Source organism: Lethenteron reissneri, chromosome 39 (assembly GCF_015708825.2).
Source record: "Lethenteron reissneri isolate LAM-NWPU_2019-01 chromosome 39, ASM1570882v1, whole genome shotgun sequence".
Taxonomy (NCBI): Eukaryota; Metazoa; Chordata; class Hyperoartia; order Petromyzontiformes; family Petromyzontidae; genus Lethenteron; species Lethenteron reissneri.
Genome location: NC_083817.1, coordinates 7,320,896 through 7,340,377, shown reverse-complemented (window position 1 = coordinate 7,340,377; position 19,482 = coordinate 7,320,896). Strand labels below are relative to the sequence as shown.

General features: G+C 47.8%; 1 protein-coding gene across 2 annotated transcripts in view; it reads right to left on the bottom strand.

Moving 5' to 3' along the window:
- Nucleotides 1–7,735, bottom strand: part of LOC133351955 (cAMP-specific 3',5'-cyclic phosphodiesterase 4D-like) — a 314,479-nt gene extending 306,744 nt beyond the window's left edge. For both annotated transcript variants that reach the window (XM_061567578.1, XM_061567579.1), the window contains exon 1: nt 7,437–7,735. In XM_061567578.1, coding sequence (XP_061423562.1) covers nt 7,437–7,693 — 257 coding nt within the window. In that variant the 5' untranslated portion in view covers nt 7,694–7,735. The remainder of the gene's footprint in view (nt 1–7,436) is intronic.
- Between the last annotated feature and the right edge of the window lie 11,747 nt (nt 7,736–19,482).

The following is a 19,482-nucleotide window of genomic DNA, read 5'->3' as shown; positions in this document are numbered from 1 at the left end:
CTTGTGGATGAATTGATGGATGTATTGGATTGGTGGCTTGTTGATGGATGGATGGACGGACGGATTGTTTGCATCGGGAGACTGTGAGAAATGACAACAGCTTGGAGTGGCCTTTATCCAGCAGTTGATATATCATAGCCAATGATGATTATCTTGCAGAAGCCGCCAAAATGCATCAGATTGGCAATTTTCCCCATTGGTTTGAGAGACAGCAAATCCCCCCCCCCCCCCCAAAAAAAAAAATACATGCAAAGGAGCATTTACCAGCGCCGGAATTTCAGCCTATCCATTCATCTTGGAAACTATCTTCATCTTTTATAAATGTCTACGACAACGGTTGCAGTTCCTATGAAATTCACTGGTGAATTCCTCATTCCATATTGAGGACTCGGCAAATCAGACTGACTGGTTCGCCACGGTGGCGAGATGCTAACTACCTCACCTGGTATGCAGGAGGTTGTGGGTTCGATCCCGACCCTGACGCCAGTATATTTGGAGTTTTCATGTTCTCCCCGTGGTCGCGTGAAATTTTTCTCCGGGTCCTCCGATCTTTCCCTCCACATTTAGAAACAACGTGCGTTTAGAATATTTGGCAACTATACATTTCCACATGATAAGCCACTTCGTTGAGCTATCATTTGAAGCCAGGTCACTTAAAACAAATCTACATAGCTCAGTGGAGGGGCCTTGCCTGGTAAAAAAAAAGGTTAATAGTAAAAAAAAAATCTCACCCACACTGTGTTCGTTGCAGATCACTACACTTATCTTTCTGCTTCTTCCCTCGCACGCCTCCACTTCGGAATTCCCTGCCATCGTTGATTTTCCAAATCTCTGCGAAGCTCATTGTAAGTCATGTATGGACTCAAATGCTGCAACTCGGATCGTAACGGTTGTTGCTGGCTGCTTGGCATTTCGAGAATTTGGGCAGAGATTAATAAAACGAGAACTTCACCATTCATGGAAAGTAATGCAATAAACGCGTGGAAAAATATACATTTCACGCGTGTAAAACACCGACATACACGAGGGTTTACCAATTAAAGAGCCGAGAAGCTGCTTCTGGCCGCGGCAGAAAGAAAGCTGCAATGTGCCAAGTGTCTGCAGTGAAACCGGGACACTCGGAAGGTGACAAGGCGTGGCACTCAGTCAGAGTATCGACGGAATTCACAGGTGGAGACACAGGCGGAATAAACCATAGCTCCGTTCTCCAGTGGTTATTTTCTCCGAGGATTACAGCGGGGGAACGCTGTAAATGTGCCGTTTCGTTACATGGAAATTTAAATTAAAAGCCGCCTTGGGGGATTTTTTGTAATCACGGATTTGAGCACCAAATGTCACATTGTGCCGATAGCCACTTTTTTTTAGAAGGCTTTGCCTCGGCAACTGTGATCATAATAATAAACAACAGCAATAATCGTCATCCACACGCCCACGGGGCTCTTTTGTAACCTGCCGGGCATCCTCACCTGAAAACCATCTCGTCCACGTTATGCAGCTTAAATATAACCTTGACCACACTCTTGCCAACACATTTAGCAGCACATAGTGGGGCATTAAATTACATACTTCCAAGATTTAGGCCATGTTGAAGAATAATTGTCGGTGGTCGTAATAGCAATCACACATGCCCTGCTGCTGAATAGTTCCCCATATAGAAATCATACCTCCAGGCAAGGGTAGCAGCCCGATTGCCGGACGCACATTAAACCTGGTTAATGTCAGTGGTGGGTGTTTGTGTACCATTATTAGGTGCTCGCTAACGGCACTTGTCCCAACAGCTTGGTAAGGCTATACGGGGATCTTTGTCTTTGCACCATTATTACAATAAGGCTCTTAGCATCTTAGTGGTACATTTATAAAAACGAACCAATGAATCCCGTATTTATTCCTTTTTGGCTTCTTCATCTGAAAATGAATGCTGACAAAGTAAGCGCCGGTGCAGTGATCAGGCATTTTAGCTTCGTGTAAGCCGATATGACAGCCTTTTGAAATGAATGTGTGCACATATATTTTTAAAATTTAATCTAATGGAAATTAATGTATGCACATAAAACGTATGATTTTCCCCACCTGCACTATTATTCAGTTCTGATGGGGTTTCGTTGTTTGAAATTTAATGGCATGAACGTGTTCTTGTGCGTATGGCGACCGAAGTTTTAATTCCCGGCCATGGGTGACATCCATGGCAAGTGAAACCTGAAATGATGCCACGCATCCTGTAGGATCAACTCAGCATTAGGCGGGCAACTGATACGATGTGAAGCTGCGTAAAAAAAGCATCACTGCAGAGACAAAGATGGCCTGGAATGCTACTCGTCAAATCTTCATTTCGCGCACCCGTTTCGACCTTAATAGGTGCTCGAAGCAGCACTCATCCCAACAGTCTATAACGGCTACAAGGGTGATTAAAAAAAAGAGGCAGAAGCTTTTTTTGTTTTACCCCGAGGACCTCCCTTAGGTTTGCCATTCCTTGGGGGGTTAGGGGAGATAGTGGGTCGGGGGGGGGGGGGGTAAATGCATCCCCCCGCCTTCCCCCCAACCGGAAAAAAAATACTTTTAGTTGCAAATGCCAGAGTTGAGCCTTGTGAGCGCACAAATGGGATTCGGGGTTGGGGCTGGCTGCGTGGTGACCAGCGGATGGAAGCGCAGAGACAGATTTGTGGATCTCTCGACTCGGAGCTTTGAGCGTGACCCCCTCTAATGCTTTTGGGGGGGTGGGGGAAGGGTTCTTCAGGCTCGCCGGTTTCTTCCCATCAAGAAGAAAAAAAAATCACCGTTAATGGAATCCCCAATGTCGCAGCACCCTCATGAAAAACACAGCGAGGCTTCACAAGATGAAATGCATTCCTATTATCATTACCATTTCAAAGTGCACGTAATACGTTCAGGAAAAATGACGTGCTGTGTTTTATTATTATTTCCAGTTATTTGTCCGTCTCTTATTGGATAAAGGCCTCCCCACAGCGCGTCGGTCATGGGGATCGTTTGACCATATTTCACCACGCTGATTGGTGCGGGACTGTGAAAGTATTTTTATTTTTATCCCTCCTCCAACCATCCCCCTACAATCCCGCCAATTGAAATTTGACAAATCGCACGCCGACAACATTGGTAGAGCTCGAGAGATGGTTAGGCTGCTTTTGTGAGATTTGCAGTGAATTGGGCTCAATCAGTAACCATAAATAAGTGAGATTGATAGCTTTTAAATCTGATATTGGCTCGCTCAGCCACACACACACACACAAAATAGGCGCCTGGTAAGAAGGTACTAGCTGAAAGCAATTTTCCCCAATCTTTAATGCGACACCTTGACAGTGGGGTAGGTGATTCATGCAGAGCCCACGTGCTTCTGCAGTAAGCAGGCGATCGCTAACAGCACTCCGCCTCGATGGCTCCCCACGATGTTTTTATTTAGATTTGACCCCCCCTGTTGTATGCCACGGCGTCCCGACGTTTCATCCCAGGCGCTGGGAGATTCTCGAGGAGCTCAATGGAGCGAAACGTCGGGCATCACGCCGAGCAACGACAATGCACGGTAATGTTTGTATTGTACGTTGAACTTCTTTCACACCCTACATAGCAAACCGCGTTAATCGGAGGTGCGGGGGAAGCCGAAAATAAGTCGGAGAGAAGCACAGTGCGCCCGTGAAATACCGACGCTGCAGCATTACTTTGCTTGATTCCTAATACTGTACAGCGTTCTGGGAGTGGAGTTTGAGTGTCGTTAAGAATTCATCTTTGTACCTGAAACTCCCACCGTGCCGGGCTATAAGGTGGTCAATGAACAGAAACAGGAGGCAACGTGGCCTCCGACCCATCAGGTAAAGGGTTCGTGAGTGTCACCCCTCTTAAACGTCACCATTCCCCAGGTACTCTGGTTTTTCGCGGACATTCAACGTAGTTGTTAAAGAAGTGACCAGCATCCTGACGTGGCGTATTAAAATAACGTACAGCCCTTTGTCATTCCACTGCTGGATGAATGCCTCCACGCACCTTGTTGGACACTGCAGTTGTTTGACCATACTTTACCACGCTTTACAATGCAGGGTTTCTTGAAGGGGGGGGGGGGGGGCAATGAGCAATTCAGATATCACTCACCACTGACCAGGATTTGAAACGATTAAAAAACTTTTTTTTATTTTACCAGGTAGGGCACACTGAGCTATATGGGCTCTTTTTTAGAAGCGATCTGGCCACACGTGATAGCGCAACGATGTGGCTTACTACGTGGAAATGTATTGCAGCCAAATTCATATTCTTAGGTTTTTTCGGTAAAGTCACGTAGGTAAAACATTAAAATTAATAAAAGTAAAATAAAATCTATATATATAAAATCGTGCATGTCTGTCTGTCTGTCTGTGTATGTGTGTGTGGATTTCGGACCATACGCACTTTCATTGGACGGCGGTTGCCCCTGGCAACAGCTAACGACGCCTTCGCCGCTTTCATTGGACGGCGGTTGCCCCTGGCAACGAGTAGCAACTTTTCGCCGCGGGGTGGACGCCATTTTTAATAGCGCGGGGGGGGGGGGGGACCGGCACCCGTACCCAGCGTTCGCCGGGTGGGAAAATCAGGCAAGGCGGGAGGCTCTGCACGGTGCTAGGCCTCGACACCCAACACGCCACTCTGAGGTAAATTCATACAAATTTCACGTCCTCTACAGAGTGGCGAGGGAGGCAGAGTGGCGAGGGAGGGACTCAGCCTCAAAACGAGTAACTGGTGTGGCGTATTAACATCGCCACTGGGGAGACAAAGGCGGCCGGGCGTGGTGGATACAAGTCCCGGGCAAAGCCAGGTCATGACTATGTGTGTATGTGTTTATGTGTATGTCTGTGTGTCTGTATGTATGTGTGTATGTATGTGTCTGTATGTGTTTGTGTGTATGTATGTGTGTGTCTGTATGTATGTGTGTGTATTGTGTATGTGTTTGTGTGTATGTATGTGTGTGTTTGTATGTATGTGTATGTCTGTGTGTATGTGTGTGTGTATTGTGTGTGTATCTGTGTGTGTGCGCGTGTGTTGTGTAGGGGGAACGGTAGTGTAGTGCTTAGCGTGCTGCCTGTGTGTGTGTGTGTGTGTCTGTGTGTGTGTGGTGTGTGGGGAGCGGTAGTGTAGTGGTTAGCGTGCTGTCTGTGTCTGTGTGTGTGTCTGTGTGTGTGCGTGTGTGGTGTATGGGGAGCGGTAGTGTAGTGGTTAGCGTGCTGTCTGTGTGTCTGTGTGTGTGTGTCTGTGTGTGTGTGTGTCTGTGTGTGTGTGTCTGTGTGTGTGTGTCTGTGTGTGTGTCTGTGTGTGTCTGTGTGTGTGCGTGTGTGGTGTGTGGGGAGCGGTAGTGTAGTGGTTAGCGTGCTGTCTGTGTGTCTGTGTGTGTGTGTCTGTCTGTGTGTCTGTGTGTGTGTCTGTGTGTGTGCGTGTGTGGTGTGTAGGGGGAACGGTAGTGTAGTGCTTAGCGTGCTGCCTGTGTGTGTGTGTGTCTGTGTGTGTGTCTGTGTGTGTGCGTGTGTGGTGTGTGGGGAGCGGTAGTGTAGTGGTTAGCGTGCTGTCTGTGTGTCTGTGTGTGTGTGTCTGTCTGTGTGTCTGTGTGTGTGTGTCTGTGTGTGTGTCTGTGTGTGTGCGTGTGTGGTGTGTAGGGGGAACGGTAGTGTAGTGCTTAGCGTGCTGCCTGTGTGTGTGTCTGTGTGTGTGTGTCTGTGTGTGGGTGTCTGTGTGTGTGTCTGTGTGTGTGTCTGTGTGTGTGCGTGTGTGGTGTGTGGGGAGCGGTAGTGTAGTGGTTAGCGTGCTGTCTGTGTGTCTGTGTGTCTGTCTGTGTCTGTCTGTGTGTGTCTGCGTGTGTCTGTGTGTGTGTCTGTGTGTGTGTCTGTGCGTCTGTGTGTGTGAGGAGCGGTGGGTGTAGTGGTTAACGCTACGCTGCGCTACCAACCCGGCGAACCCAGTTCGATTCCCGCTCATGGCCACCACCGGTCAAGATTATTTGAACCTCCCCTAGGTCGACTCAGCCTCAAACGAGTAACTGGTGTGGCGTATTAACATCGCCACTGGGGAGACAAAGGCGGCCGGCCGTGGTGGATTCAAGTCCCGGGCGAAGCCGGGTAGTACAGCTAGTAATATAATAAAATAATATATTAATGTTAATGTTTTACCTACGTGACTTTACCGAAAAAACCTAAGAATATGAATTCTTGCAGTCACGAAAGCTTCAAATCTAGAATTAATCGCAGCCAATTTCTCTAAAACACATGTTTTTAAACGTAGAGGGGAAACCCAGAGGACCCGGAGAAAAATCCCCGCGATCACGGGGAGAACATGCAAACTCCAAATATGCAGGCGTCAGGGTCGGGATCGAGCCCACGACCTCCTGCATACCAGGCGAGGTAGTTGACATCTCGCCACCATGGCACTCTGGTTACCGGGTTGATGATTGATGTCACAGTATGCAAGCCATTGTGCTAACCCTCCACCCCCCCCTCCCCCCCGTCATCTCCAACCGAATGTGACAACAGTCCTGAAAATACGTTCTGAGACTCGTTCCTGGACACTCATGGCACAGTGCTCATCCTTCGGATAAACCGCTATCTGCAAGGGAATGTGGAATTTCCACCACCATCGCAGGACCACCGATAGAAGCAACACTCTGTCGCTCATTTCCAGCATTATACAAAAAACGCACTTTTACAGGAAGCAAAAACAACAGAATCAAATCATCGCAGCCAAGACTTAATCTCTCCCGGCTTTCTCCGCGTACACGACCTGGAATATATCACCGTCACACTCGCCGTGCCTACCTAACTCCAATCGAGCGACCCTGGAAAATATTGAGTGAGAAACAACTCTGTGGCATGACCTTGTTTAAAGCGGGGGGTGGGGTGGGGGGCGGGAGATACAGAAACACAACCGATGCTAATGGATCTTTAAGCAAAACGGAATTAACCATGCGAACTGCTTTTTGTCTATCGTATGCATTCTGCTTCCGCTGCCAGCCCCGGTGCGTATGTAAAGTGCATGATGGCCATCGATTATTTGTTCTCATTTGCACATTTTGTTGAGCACACTCCAACTATTATCGACAGTGTGTAGGTCATTATTCACTGCAATCGTCACTTGGAAGGGCCGCTGAACCTTCAGTCGAGAGGGGAGGCAGCGGTCTCAGCCCCCTCCACCCCCCTGGACTTCTCGATGGGGCGCATCACCAACAAGCACGTGGGAGAGGCTCTCCCTTGCCTCGTTATTATCGCACGGTGGATTCACGACGCCGGGTGTTGTTATTATGCCCCCCGCACATGGGATATGCAACAATAATCGCTCACATTTGCGAGGCGGCGCATTTTCATCCGGAGATGCCAACGACGCGTACGCGTTGCGTTGCGGAACGAAGTTCGTACAATTATATGTGTACATGTTAATAATGATGACACAAAATAAGCTTCCGTGTATCTCCTTACCGCCGGTAGCCCTGCAGCGAGGAGGGCCAGGACATACGCGACTTGTGCAGCCCTGGTCGATTGCACGTGTCCATGGCGTCGGCGCGCTCCATGCCGTAGCTTCGCTGGGACATTGCGTCCGTGTCGGACAGCACGCGGCGCTGGATCTTAATGTGGGTGCGTGGCTGGCGCCACAGGTGCTTGGGCGCCTTGGGTGAGTCCAGGTCCCGGGAGGGCGTGATGATCGTGGGACAGACGCCGATCATTTTGGTCTCCATTTGGCGACGGCTCGGTCAAGTTCCCCCACTTCCCCCTCCGCACCCAAAAAAAAACAAACCTTCTCGTCTCCCCCCCACCTCGAGTGGAGCGCATGGACGTCGGCGCGATCGTAGCGAAGGTTCCGCCGCTTCTGCGGAGCAGCCTATCGACCGTAGCTGTCCTGTGACAAGAGGGACAAATGCAAGTTGTTATTTTGTTTCGTTTTATTCGTCGACGTCACAATCGGTAAAAAATCAATCCGCTGCCGGATGAAGCCTCCGCCGTCTCTCCAGCGACGCATCAATCAACCCAGAATGTGCACACGAGCACGATTTTATCGCAACCACGTAAAAACAATGTTAATGTGCTGTGTATTTGTAACACTCGACACATTCGTCAAGGACACTGCCCTAAAAGGACAAAGGTAAACACACATTTGACGTTCATTTGCTGCGAATAAGGGCCATGCCTGATACTATCGCCGATGATATACTATTCCGTTGAGGACAGCATCACGAACGTGTTGATTGTGCTTGTGCACCATTGCCAACGCAGCAGCAGCAGCAGCGTGAAAACATTATTTGTGCATTTGTCGATGCCTAAGGAACGCCTGCCCCACCACCGTGCGGCCATACTTCACCATGCGGGTCAGTGCATGCCGGTAAAAGTGCAGTGTGACCCAAGACCAGCGCAAATATCACTCGCCGCTGCCGTCTGCTGCCGCTGAGAATTGAACCGAGGTCGCCACGTTCGTAGCGGCATTGCCCAAACCACGGCACTTACCACCACCCCCGCCCTCGCCTCCACTCCCTGTATTTTATTGCTGAATCCTAATTAATGCATATCACGCGTGGACACTCATGTCTACGTATTGTTTTAGGCCGCACTTTTAGCGCCATGCGTCAAATCAGATTCCCGCTTACGCGAGCGCAGCGTGACGCTCATCTGCCCGTTACCGGCAGGGGCTCGGCCACACTCTGAAAGTTGAGGGTTTCCTATTGCGAATAGGGAATGGTTTCTGGTGGTTATTGCTTCGATTACACCGAGTACTCAGCTGACTGTCCATGCGCTACTGTGTATTTTAAATGTTCCACCATCAGCGCAATCAGCATTCCCACATTTTTGATGAGAGTTACCAAAATAAAATTGTTGGTATCTAAATATGTATGGAGGCGTCCGGTCAACCACGACACCCACAGTTACACCGCGCCCGCGCATCCTCCCCTCTCACAACCTTGAGCCAGTGGAGAAAATTCCACATTCCCGTGATTGCGAAGAGTCACTGCATAGCAACACCACTGCCAAATGCGCACAAAGTGCCACTATTTTTTTTATTAACCACCAACAGGATGAGTGGATCCGCAGATGGGCTATTGAACTCGCAAACCCTTAGATTGTGAGTCATGTACTCTAGCCAACCGCATTGCTACCAGATTAGATACTCTTGTCCATGGAACTGCAAAATGCATCCCTAAGTGAATCACAAATTTGTTTGGCTCTGTTTGGTAAAAAAAAAAACAATCATGTTGTTTGGTTTGTGCTTGAATATACAATGGGAAAGTCACACTTCTAAAATTGCTCCAAATGTTATTATTACAGTTTTAAGTGAGCGTAGGAAAAGATATGATTTCAATTACCCAAACCTTTCCCAATGAATACCAATGTAGTAAGCTTTTGTGATCACGCCACAGATATTACAATGCATGAATATTAAACGATATGGTCTATAGCTCCCATGAATAGAATTCAGGGATTTCACATCTGGACATTTGTAATCAATTGACGCTGCTGTTGAAAACCCGATCATTCCCAGCATTAATACTGAGTGCACTGTGATGCTGAACAACTGGCTCGCAGTCCTGTCAATGTGGTTGCATCTCTAACAGGATGTGCTTTCTGCCAGTTCCACCTTGACAGAGTGCCAAGGGAGGATTCTGGCGAGATAATTCATAATCATCGCAAATCACCAGCGGACAACACACAGTGATAATTTCCGGCTCGCGAAAGCAACGTAATACGAGAGCCACCACAGAGATGTAAGCACAAACTCTAACATGCTGGTTGCATAATTGGTTTTTTACCCTTCTATCTGGCAACAAAACTGACACCTTTTTTTTACAAGGAGTCATGTTTGCATAGACCACAATACCTGCAGCCATAATGCAAACAAGCGCCTTTTGGCGTCATCTGGTCCAACACCATGTGAGACTGGGCTCTAAGGAAAGCTGTCTCGGGTGTGGACCAATCAACTTCAAGGACAGTGCATACATTATCAAAGTTATGTTTTTGTTTGCATTATGGCTGCAGGTATTGTGGTCTATGCAAACATGACTCCTTGTAAAAAAAGGTGTCAGTTTTGTTGCCAGATAGAAGGGTAAAAAAACAATTATCATATTTTTTACTGGCAAATGAGGTTCCAATGATGCTGGTTGCACTCCGAAGCCAGAATGGGTATATATTTCCTCCACAGATAAATAGAGCCACATTGATGCATTGACTATTACAGTCAATTATTGTAAGAATACAAATAAAATTTCGATAAATCTGCTTATGAATTGTACATTGAATAATCATAATAATTTACAGACCTTAGTAATTCCATTACGGGAGAGAGGCATTCCGCAAAACCACTTCAGCAAGAGCTTTGTTTGACGATACTTCGCCATTCTGGTCCGTGGTGAATGGTGAAGGTTGGGGTGGGTTGGCAGGACCAGTTAAGAAGACATCACCTGCAATTGATTGTAGCCGTGGCTGGGAATTTAACTCCGGTAACTCAAGAACTCTATGAGTACTCCTTCAAACAATGCATCAATGGCAAAGTAAATACAGGCGGCGGGTACCTCCGATTAGCACGTTTGGCGGCGGACGGTGCGAAAGAAGTTCAACGTACATACGATAACATTTTTTAAAATATAAAATCGTTGATATCTGGAAAATTTTGCCAAAAGCGCCTGATCGTCACGAGGGGTGGAGCAAGAGATGAAAAGGCATTGAAAGGAAGACTAAAGGAGAGACGTACGCTTGACACGACATCGGTTGTCATTAAGGATCAGAGAAAAATAGACTTTGGCAGGATGCAGTGCTGGAAGGATTGACCATCAATGGTCGTGGCTAGAGTATGGGAACACGCTTACGGCAAAGACCAAAGGATTAACAGACAACCAAAAAAGGTGACATTGAAGAGTATGTTGAAGCAGAACAGATTATGGGTGCCCAATTACTAGAGGGCAATGGGCTCTAACCAACATGGCAAATTGGTATGTTTAAAAATATACATTAATATGGATTTATATTTTTTAGGAATACCCGTGGCCCGTGGGTAAATATTTTATCGGGGTTTTTTAAATTACAAGAATGTGTTATGCAGGCACGACAATTTCACTTTGGTGGATAGGGGGGGGGGGGGCAAGCATGTTTTGTTTTCCGAAGTCTCTACTCACCCAGCAATGATACTGCACAGAACAGACGCCCCCCACCACCACCACACTGCTGAATTATTCCACTGAATCATTCAGCACCGCATTTAACGTCTGGGTAAGACAAGCCCCTTGATTTAATAAGGCTGGCTTACGTGATCGAAAATGCATATGGTCCTTTTCTCACAGCACAGTGCCCCTCACTCCCCCCACCCACCCATCATCTGTCAGCGCATTAAAGATCGCTCGCGTTCGTAAACGGAGTGGCGGCGCAAGCATGGGTGGCGCAACGCATCCAACACTGGAAACGTCCCACAGAACAAACAACGCCGTCTTACATGCCTCATAAACACATATGTTAAATGGACGATATACCATGAGATTGAGCGTCTCTTTGTAAAGGTTTTTTTTCGTCAGAGGTTGTCTCAATTGACACGCACATAGCAAACGGCGTAATCATCAATGACACATTCCGTTTATACGAACAATTCAAAATATAGAAATTGTGCAATGGGGTATGTGTGTGTGTGTACGGTACACGTGATATAACGTCAAACTACTGTACCTTTATGGAGTGTCAAAGAACAGGAAGACACAATAGCGGCCAAGCCAACGCGTCAAATGCGACGATACGCGGATGGTGTGCCGCTGGTTCTATGTCGAACTTTCACTCGCTTTGCACATGCGCAAGCGTGTTTCAATTAAAGATTGAAGATATGCTGAGAGTGGATGACGGGCAGAAAGAAGATCACGTGGACGAGGCAACATACGGAGCGCTAAAAGACAACGCAGACTGTCAAGTGGGCGCGGCGAGCAGAAATGATGACGGTGATTGATGCTGGTCAAGAGCAATGACGGAGCGGCAGCGAAGGAATGGAATGCGTTCGAGAGGACGTTGCAGGATCATGAAATTTGGTTACCGCTTGTGCAGGCTTTCATCCGGCAGTGGATTGAGCATGGCTAATGATGATACGTATGCAGCGAAGAGGAGCAGTGGCGCAGTGGTTAGCGCACTGTGCTATGAATATGGCCACCTAAGTTCAATTCCCTGCCAAGGCTTTTATCCAGCAGTGAATTGACGCAAGACACCATTAGTATACGCATATATAATAGTCCTGCATGCAAGACATATTAGCGGCGGAGGGAGTCTGTACTGCATTCGGATTTTGGTGCAAAAAGATATATATATTGGGTCAATGTTATAAAAATTGAGAAATTGAAATCGCATCAGAGATAGGGGTGGAGCGGTGACGCAGTGGTTAGCGACTGCAAAGTGATGAACGACTTTCACGACGGCGCCGGTACACCTGAGTTAGATTCCCGCAGACGGCCAAAACAACGTGGCGAATGATATTTGAACCGCAACTCTTCATCCAACCCACACTGACCAGCGTGGTGAAGAATGGCCAAACAACCCCGAAGACAAAACGTGGCGTGCGGGAGGCATTCAACCAACGGTGGATTTGACAAAGGGCTCCACGTTGTCAAGTTGGTCAACATCGACTCATGCACTGCGTATTGAAATTATCAGTTGAATTGCACACACAGGTACATCATATAGGTCGATATAATATGCTGTCACTGGTTAAGCAGCTATAGGAGGACAACATAACCACAGCAGTGCATTTACAGTCGAAATCGAGCAGCCACGATGATTCTACGGCAACCAAAATTAGCCGCAGTCAACTTAATGAGTACCACACACAATAGCAATTATACGCGCAGTATAATGATCCATTTACAAATGCATCGGTAGGATATAACGACCGCCCGTTGCCTTATTACTTCCTTCAGCAGCACTTTATCGAGCATAGACGAGACCCAGCTTAAATTTGACACGCGTGCCAATTCGAGTGTTGCTGAAGTATTTAATGCGCAGGTGGAGATTTCTCGGATGAGACGTGGAATGAACGTAAATTAAAATGCAGTTTTTCTCTCTCTCTAAATATATACATCTCCAAATTAGTTTAGTTGTGCTATCTATAAATGTGTCGCTTTGTGTAGAACACAAAAAAGAAACACCCTCCCAAGAAAGTCCGTGCTGCGCTATGGATGAAGTGACGCACACCCGAAGCACTCACCACTCTCGCTCGATCGGGATAAATGGACGCAGAGCTCACGCCGAGCAAACAACGACAACAAGCTACAGCCGACACGGTACAGCAGTGGCAGCAGTAGATGTATCCGCCCATCAAGCTGTCCGGAGGTGTACCCTCTGCAGCCAGGACTAAACTACACAGCACGCTGTATCATAGCACCTTTGAGCCACGCAGTCGCAGGGAGAATTTAAAGAGGAGGCGGAGACAATAACACGTGCACAGGAGCTCTTCCTCTTCTTCGTAATCGTCTTGACCCACCAGTGTATTTGCCTTCTTATATGCGCGTCTGTCGGGCGGTCTGTGTGTCTTGTGTTTGTCCGGCTTGAGTTAACACGTGGCGTGGCTTCGCTGCTTGTTCCCCTCCGCGCTCCGTTCACGTGTCGGCCGCGTCTCGCTCTCTCTCTGTGTGTGGTCCCCTCGCGCGCTCACCCCCCCCCCCTTCTCTCTCTCTCCGCTCTTCCCCCAACCACCCACCCACCCCGCACACCCATCCCACCCAGCACCAAGACAAAGATCCCCCGTATAGCCTTCATAGATGGTAGGGGAACAAGTGCTGTTAGCGAGTAGCAACTATGAAGGTAGGCACGCCGCACGAAGCGGCAGGTGGACAGCACCACGCCTGGCCGCCTTTGTCTCCCCAGTGGCGATATTTACACACCGTTGCATCAGGTACTCATTTGAGGCTGAGTCGACCTCAGGGAGGCCCAGGACCGGCTCAGATAATCGTCACCGGTGTTGGCCGTGAGCCGGGAATCGAACTCGGGTCGCCTGGTTCGTTGCGCAGCGCGCAAACCGCTCCCAGCACACGCACACTCAGCCACACACACATCCGGCGCACACACACGGGGAAAAACTGTATTCATGACAGATGAAGGAAGAGGAGGGTGAAACATTACTACCACCATCACCGCCGCCACTACCACCTCCGTACTCCACGACCACCAACACCCAACCCTAAAGACCAAGATCCCCCCATATAGTCCGAAGAGACTTTTGGGGTAAGTAGTGTTAACGGGCACCTATGAATGTCAGCAAGGCACGCTATGGGATGGGTGGCCAACACCACGCCTGGTCGTCTTTGTCTCCCCAAGTGGCGATGTGTACACACCGCACCAGGTACTCATTTAAGGCTGAGTCGACCTAGGTGAGACCCATGACCAGTTAAGATAATCGTCACTAGTGTTGGTCGTGAGAGGGAATTGGACTCGGGTCTACGACCACCTCCACCATCACCACTACGATCACTCAACCCCACCACCACCATCACCACTACGATCACTCAACACCACCACCACCACCACCGTCATCACCCTACCACTATCGAGCTGTAACCATCCTACTATACCACCACTATCATCCTATCCCACGACTACAGCGACCTCCAACCGATCTACTACCGCCACCACCACCACCCAACCCCATGGCCACCAACACCAACATTGTCACGTAACCACCATATAACTATCACCATCCTACCCCCACCACCTCCATCATCCTACCTCACTACCACCACTACCTCCACCCTAAACCACGACCACCGTAGCCACCATCTTACCTCCAAGAAGACCACCCGACCCACAGCCATTACCGCCATCATCCTACCCAACTACCACACCTACCTCCACCCTACCCCAACAACAACAACAACCACTCTACCCAATGACCACCACCACCACCCGACCCCACTCTACCACCATCCCACAACCTCCACCCTTCACTAGTACCACCACTACATTCCTTCAGCTCCAGAAACCCCTGCACGTCTCTTGTTGCCAAACCCGCCCATCAGTCCCACCTCGCCAACCGCTCCCTAAAACTCTGGGTTTGTGCGAGGATCGTATTCTGGGGCTATTGCCTTAAAAGAGCTGCATAGCTCATCGGATTCCCCCAGGATAAATACATATTCTGATTCACAAAAATATGCTAAATACTCCCTCTAAAGCGGTCCATGGGTGAAGACACATCAAACCGCCACCAATGAACGAGACAGAGCCAAGTCACAGGTTATTGTTGATGTTGTTTTTTCTTCTATACATTTATTCTCAACCTCACTTCCAGAATTGGCCATTGTCCAAAAAGTTAAATTAACCACAGTACAAATTATACAAAGTCTCAGGGGAAGTTTTTTTTTTCTTCTCGAACCGCATACCTATCAAGATCACCATATTCCAGGGCAAATGTCCAGGCAAAGAGAAAACAAAGTTGACGTTGCGGGCTTGGCAAAAAACTACACGAGGGAATATGCGAGGAAATCCAGGGGATGCAGACCAATCATGCAATGCAAGTCACATACAACGAGATCAACAGAGTCCGAACAGCAAGTGAGGAAAGTCCAGACTCCAATGCTCAGCCGATGAAGCAAGGGGCTTGAACCCTCAGGTCACAGGTTTTAGATACCGGTCCAATCACGGCTGCGGAGCTCGCAAGTTCACGTGTCACAGACACAGGTCTAGCAGGCCTGGCACAGGTGCCCTGCAACATTGTGCGTGCATGATACGCCCACGCTACTACACTTCGAACCTCGACAACCTGAGTTCGACACCCGACCACGGCTGACATCAATGGTGAGTGATATCAGAAGTTTTTTGGAGCCAGTCCTGGGCCTGCGTCGAATCGACCTTCAATGAGTGCCTGGTGCAGTGTAAACCTCAGCACTGGGGAGACAAAGGGGGTGTGGTGGCTGGGGGTTGGACTCCATCCATCACCACTCAGAGGTTGATAAAACAAGCATCACTTAGTGTTATGAATATAGTCGACCCTAATAGGGTTTTTTCCCCTTTTTTCTGGCAACAAAACTGACACCTTTTGCAAGGCATCATGCTTACATTAACCACAATACTTGCAGTCAAATGCAAACAAAAAAACAATACAAAAAAGGTGTCAGTTTTGTTGCCAGAAAAAAAGGGGGAAAAAAACCCTATTAGTATATTTTGGTACTGGCAAAGGAGGTCCCATGATATAGTCGACCCTGTCATGAGAATGTGGCTTTTCCACCACTGGCTTGTAAACAATGTTCATTTAATCTGAAAAAGATTGTGACTTTGCTTTTCATTTGAATACATCGATACCACGTGTGCCTCAATACCTGCACGTGCCAAGACATTCTGAGAGGCTAAAACTGAAGGTGGCGTCTTTGTGCGCGCGTGTCTCTTTTGTGTGTGCGCACAAGTCTGTGATACGTGTTTGTGCACGTGCAAGAAGGCTGCGCGTGTTTACTTAGGTGTTCGAGTATGGTTCATTTAGCCACCATTCGTGCAGCTACCCATGCGGCTGCCCACGGAAACTGCTCGCAGCCTTTCAACAGTGTCGAGGCCAATGTTGTTCTCAGGTACACAAGTGTCTAATTTCTCACTCGATATTTTTTGGGGACACCATGCTAGGCAACTTAAGATTATGAAATAATCGGCATGAGGCGCTACCACTGAAGAACGAGGTACACATTCATAAGATCACTGTATATTGTTGCGTTCTATATTCGTATGGATGTTGAGACTTCTTTAGCACCGTACCTAGGCAACTGTGCTAATCGGCGATGCTAAATATAATCCCATGAACGCGGTTTATCACGATTATCGGGACGAAATGAGGCGAGGTGGAATGTGTTGTGCCAAAATCGTTCTGGGAAAGTTGTTCCAGACTGTTCCAGCTGCGATTGAGCACTGAGTCCAGCCAGTTCTCCTATAACGCGGTAGTTCTCCTATAACGTGATAGTTGCGTTCTTGAAAAACACCGCGTTATTGCATTATAATGACCACTGATTCAATGGGAATACATTCAAATGAACAACGTTGTATGCAAAGCGAGACAAATAATGTAGGGTAAAGCAAAGTGCACGATGGCACGTGAGATGTGTATGGAGGCTGAACAAAGACTGAGGTGCGTGGTGGGTAGCGGATCTAGAAGCATCCAGCAGCATCCCAATGGTCGTGTGACGCTACGACCGCTTATTCCTTACTCGCGCGAGATAGTTAAGTTCACTCAATCGCGTTGTATCCAATTCGCATCCGCGTTATCAAAAACGTGTTCCCGAATACATTAATCACATGGTGTCCAATTCACGTTACTGGAGAACAAGCTGTAGATTTAAGACCCTGCGGCTTTATAATTGGTATTAACTGTTGTGTAAAGTAAATACCAAAGCCCTAATCGCACTACAGAATTAGACAAGAAAAATCATGCATACACGTGGATTATATGTATCACGCTTTCCAACTTGGGTTTGTCCTAGAAAGTTTTTAATCGGCCACGATAGAGATGGCAGTCATGCCGTGCGTGTTATGAGAGCAGTACGTACAAAGGTTGTGATGAGACAACGGGATGATGAGGGTAGGATGAGTCCTTTTAGTGCTGAGTTTGTTTGTTTTAAAGGAACTATTTGATTAGTTTTGCTAGTTTTAAATACGGCAAGTCCCTGATAGCATAATAACTTTATTATACAGTTCCATTCGTTTTGGGTCAACTTTGCGAGTTACCATTCCCCAGACGGACACACGGACCGACAGATTTGGAGAGCTAATGCGTCAATGCCTTTAACTTTAATTTGAAAAATTAACAAAATCAACCACGTTTGTCATGAGTATTAACTGCTCGAATGATAGCCAACAAATGAGATAATGAATATTAAAGGAAATTACGTTCTTGCAGAAAAGCAATATAATCATCAGCGTAATCGTATAATCATTATGATTATAACCACATTTATCAACGTTAGCAGCAGCATTTAAAGTCCTTCTATTATAAATAAATGTGAATATGAACTTACAGGGGTGGCGGTGAGGAGGCAGAGGCTGCGGCATGGATACCGTTCAGGAAAAATGTGTAATGCGCGAAGGGAACGTCAGCGCCACGTTGCGGCCACAAGACACTAATGCACATCATTATCACCGCACAATATTAACCTCCGATTAGCATAGTTGGCTACGTACGGTGTGAAAGAAGTTCAACACACGCGATGCTACAGCTAACTATTGGCAAGCTTCGAGCAGGCATGGGGCTAACTACCGAATGGATGGTAAGCTGTTCAACATCAACCGACTTCGATCTATAAATAAGACCATCCCGACAGCAATTGTTAAGATCCAGTATGCTGATGATGATGATGCTGCAGTGTGTGCCCATTCAGAAGCGGATCTTCTGGCAATCGTAAAAACTTTTACTGAAGCATATTAGATCATGGGACTGACGCTTAGTATTTCAAAGATTAAGATCCTCCATAAACCAGTTCTTAATGAGCAGTCCCCAGCACCGACCATCTACATCCACGGTGAGCATTTCCCATAACCTCGGAAGCCTTCTTACACTGAATGCTGACATCGACAACGAAATCCAAAATCGACTGAAATATTCAAGTGCAGCTTTCGGTCGGCTGAGGAAAAGGGTGTTTGGTGAACGTGACATCAGGTACAAAATCAAGATCATGGTTTATCAAGCAGTCGTGATCACTACCTTACTGTACGGAGCTGAGATGTGGGTAACATATAGGAGACATCTCAACCCGCTAGAGAAGTACATTCAGCGCTGCCTGCGGAAGATCCTTAAAATCAGGTGGGAAGACAGACGCACTAACATCAGCGTCCTCTCGCAAACAAACACCACGAGCATTGAGGCCACGATCATCCGACATCAACTTCGCTGGGCCAGCCACGTCGTCCGTATGCTCAACTGCAGACTCCCGAAGGAAGTCTTCCACTCCCAGCTTAGTCGGAGTGCGCGTTCAAGAGGCGGGCAGAGAAAGCGCCTCAAGGATGTCCTCAAGGTCAACATGAAGAAGTACTCCATCGACACCGACTCATGCGAGACTCTTGCCCAGGAACACCCTGGAAGGAGACACACACACACCCAAAGTCTATTTCAAAGGATCCTAACATTTTGAAACTCAACAGCAGAAACAGGAGGAGGAAAAGAGGTTAGGGCGGAAACAGCACGACGCTGCAGCCCGGCTTACGAAACCAGTTCCACCCCCGCCAAGTGTGCCCGAGCTGCGGCAGAATGTGTCCATCCCAGATTGGTCTCTTGAGCCAACTTCGGACCCACAGATCATCCACCTTTCTATGGAACACAATCATCCTCGATTGCGAGGGATTGTCGATGATGCTGATGATGATGGTACCCGAGTTAGTGGGAGGGGCGGGGAGGGGGGTGGCATATGGTCCAGTGTTCTGGATTTGGGGGCCGCCGTACCAACACTGTTGAGAACCACTGCGGTAAACTCACATTCGCGCTTACAAGTGCGTACATATGACAGCACGTGTATGTCCCTCTGCCCCTGCCATTATGAGCTAAGTGTGCATGGGC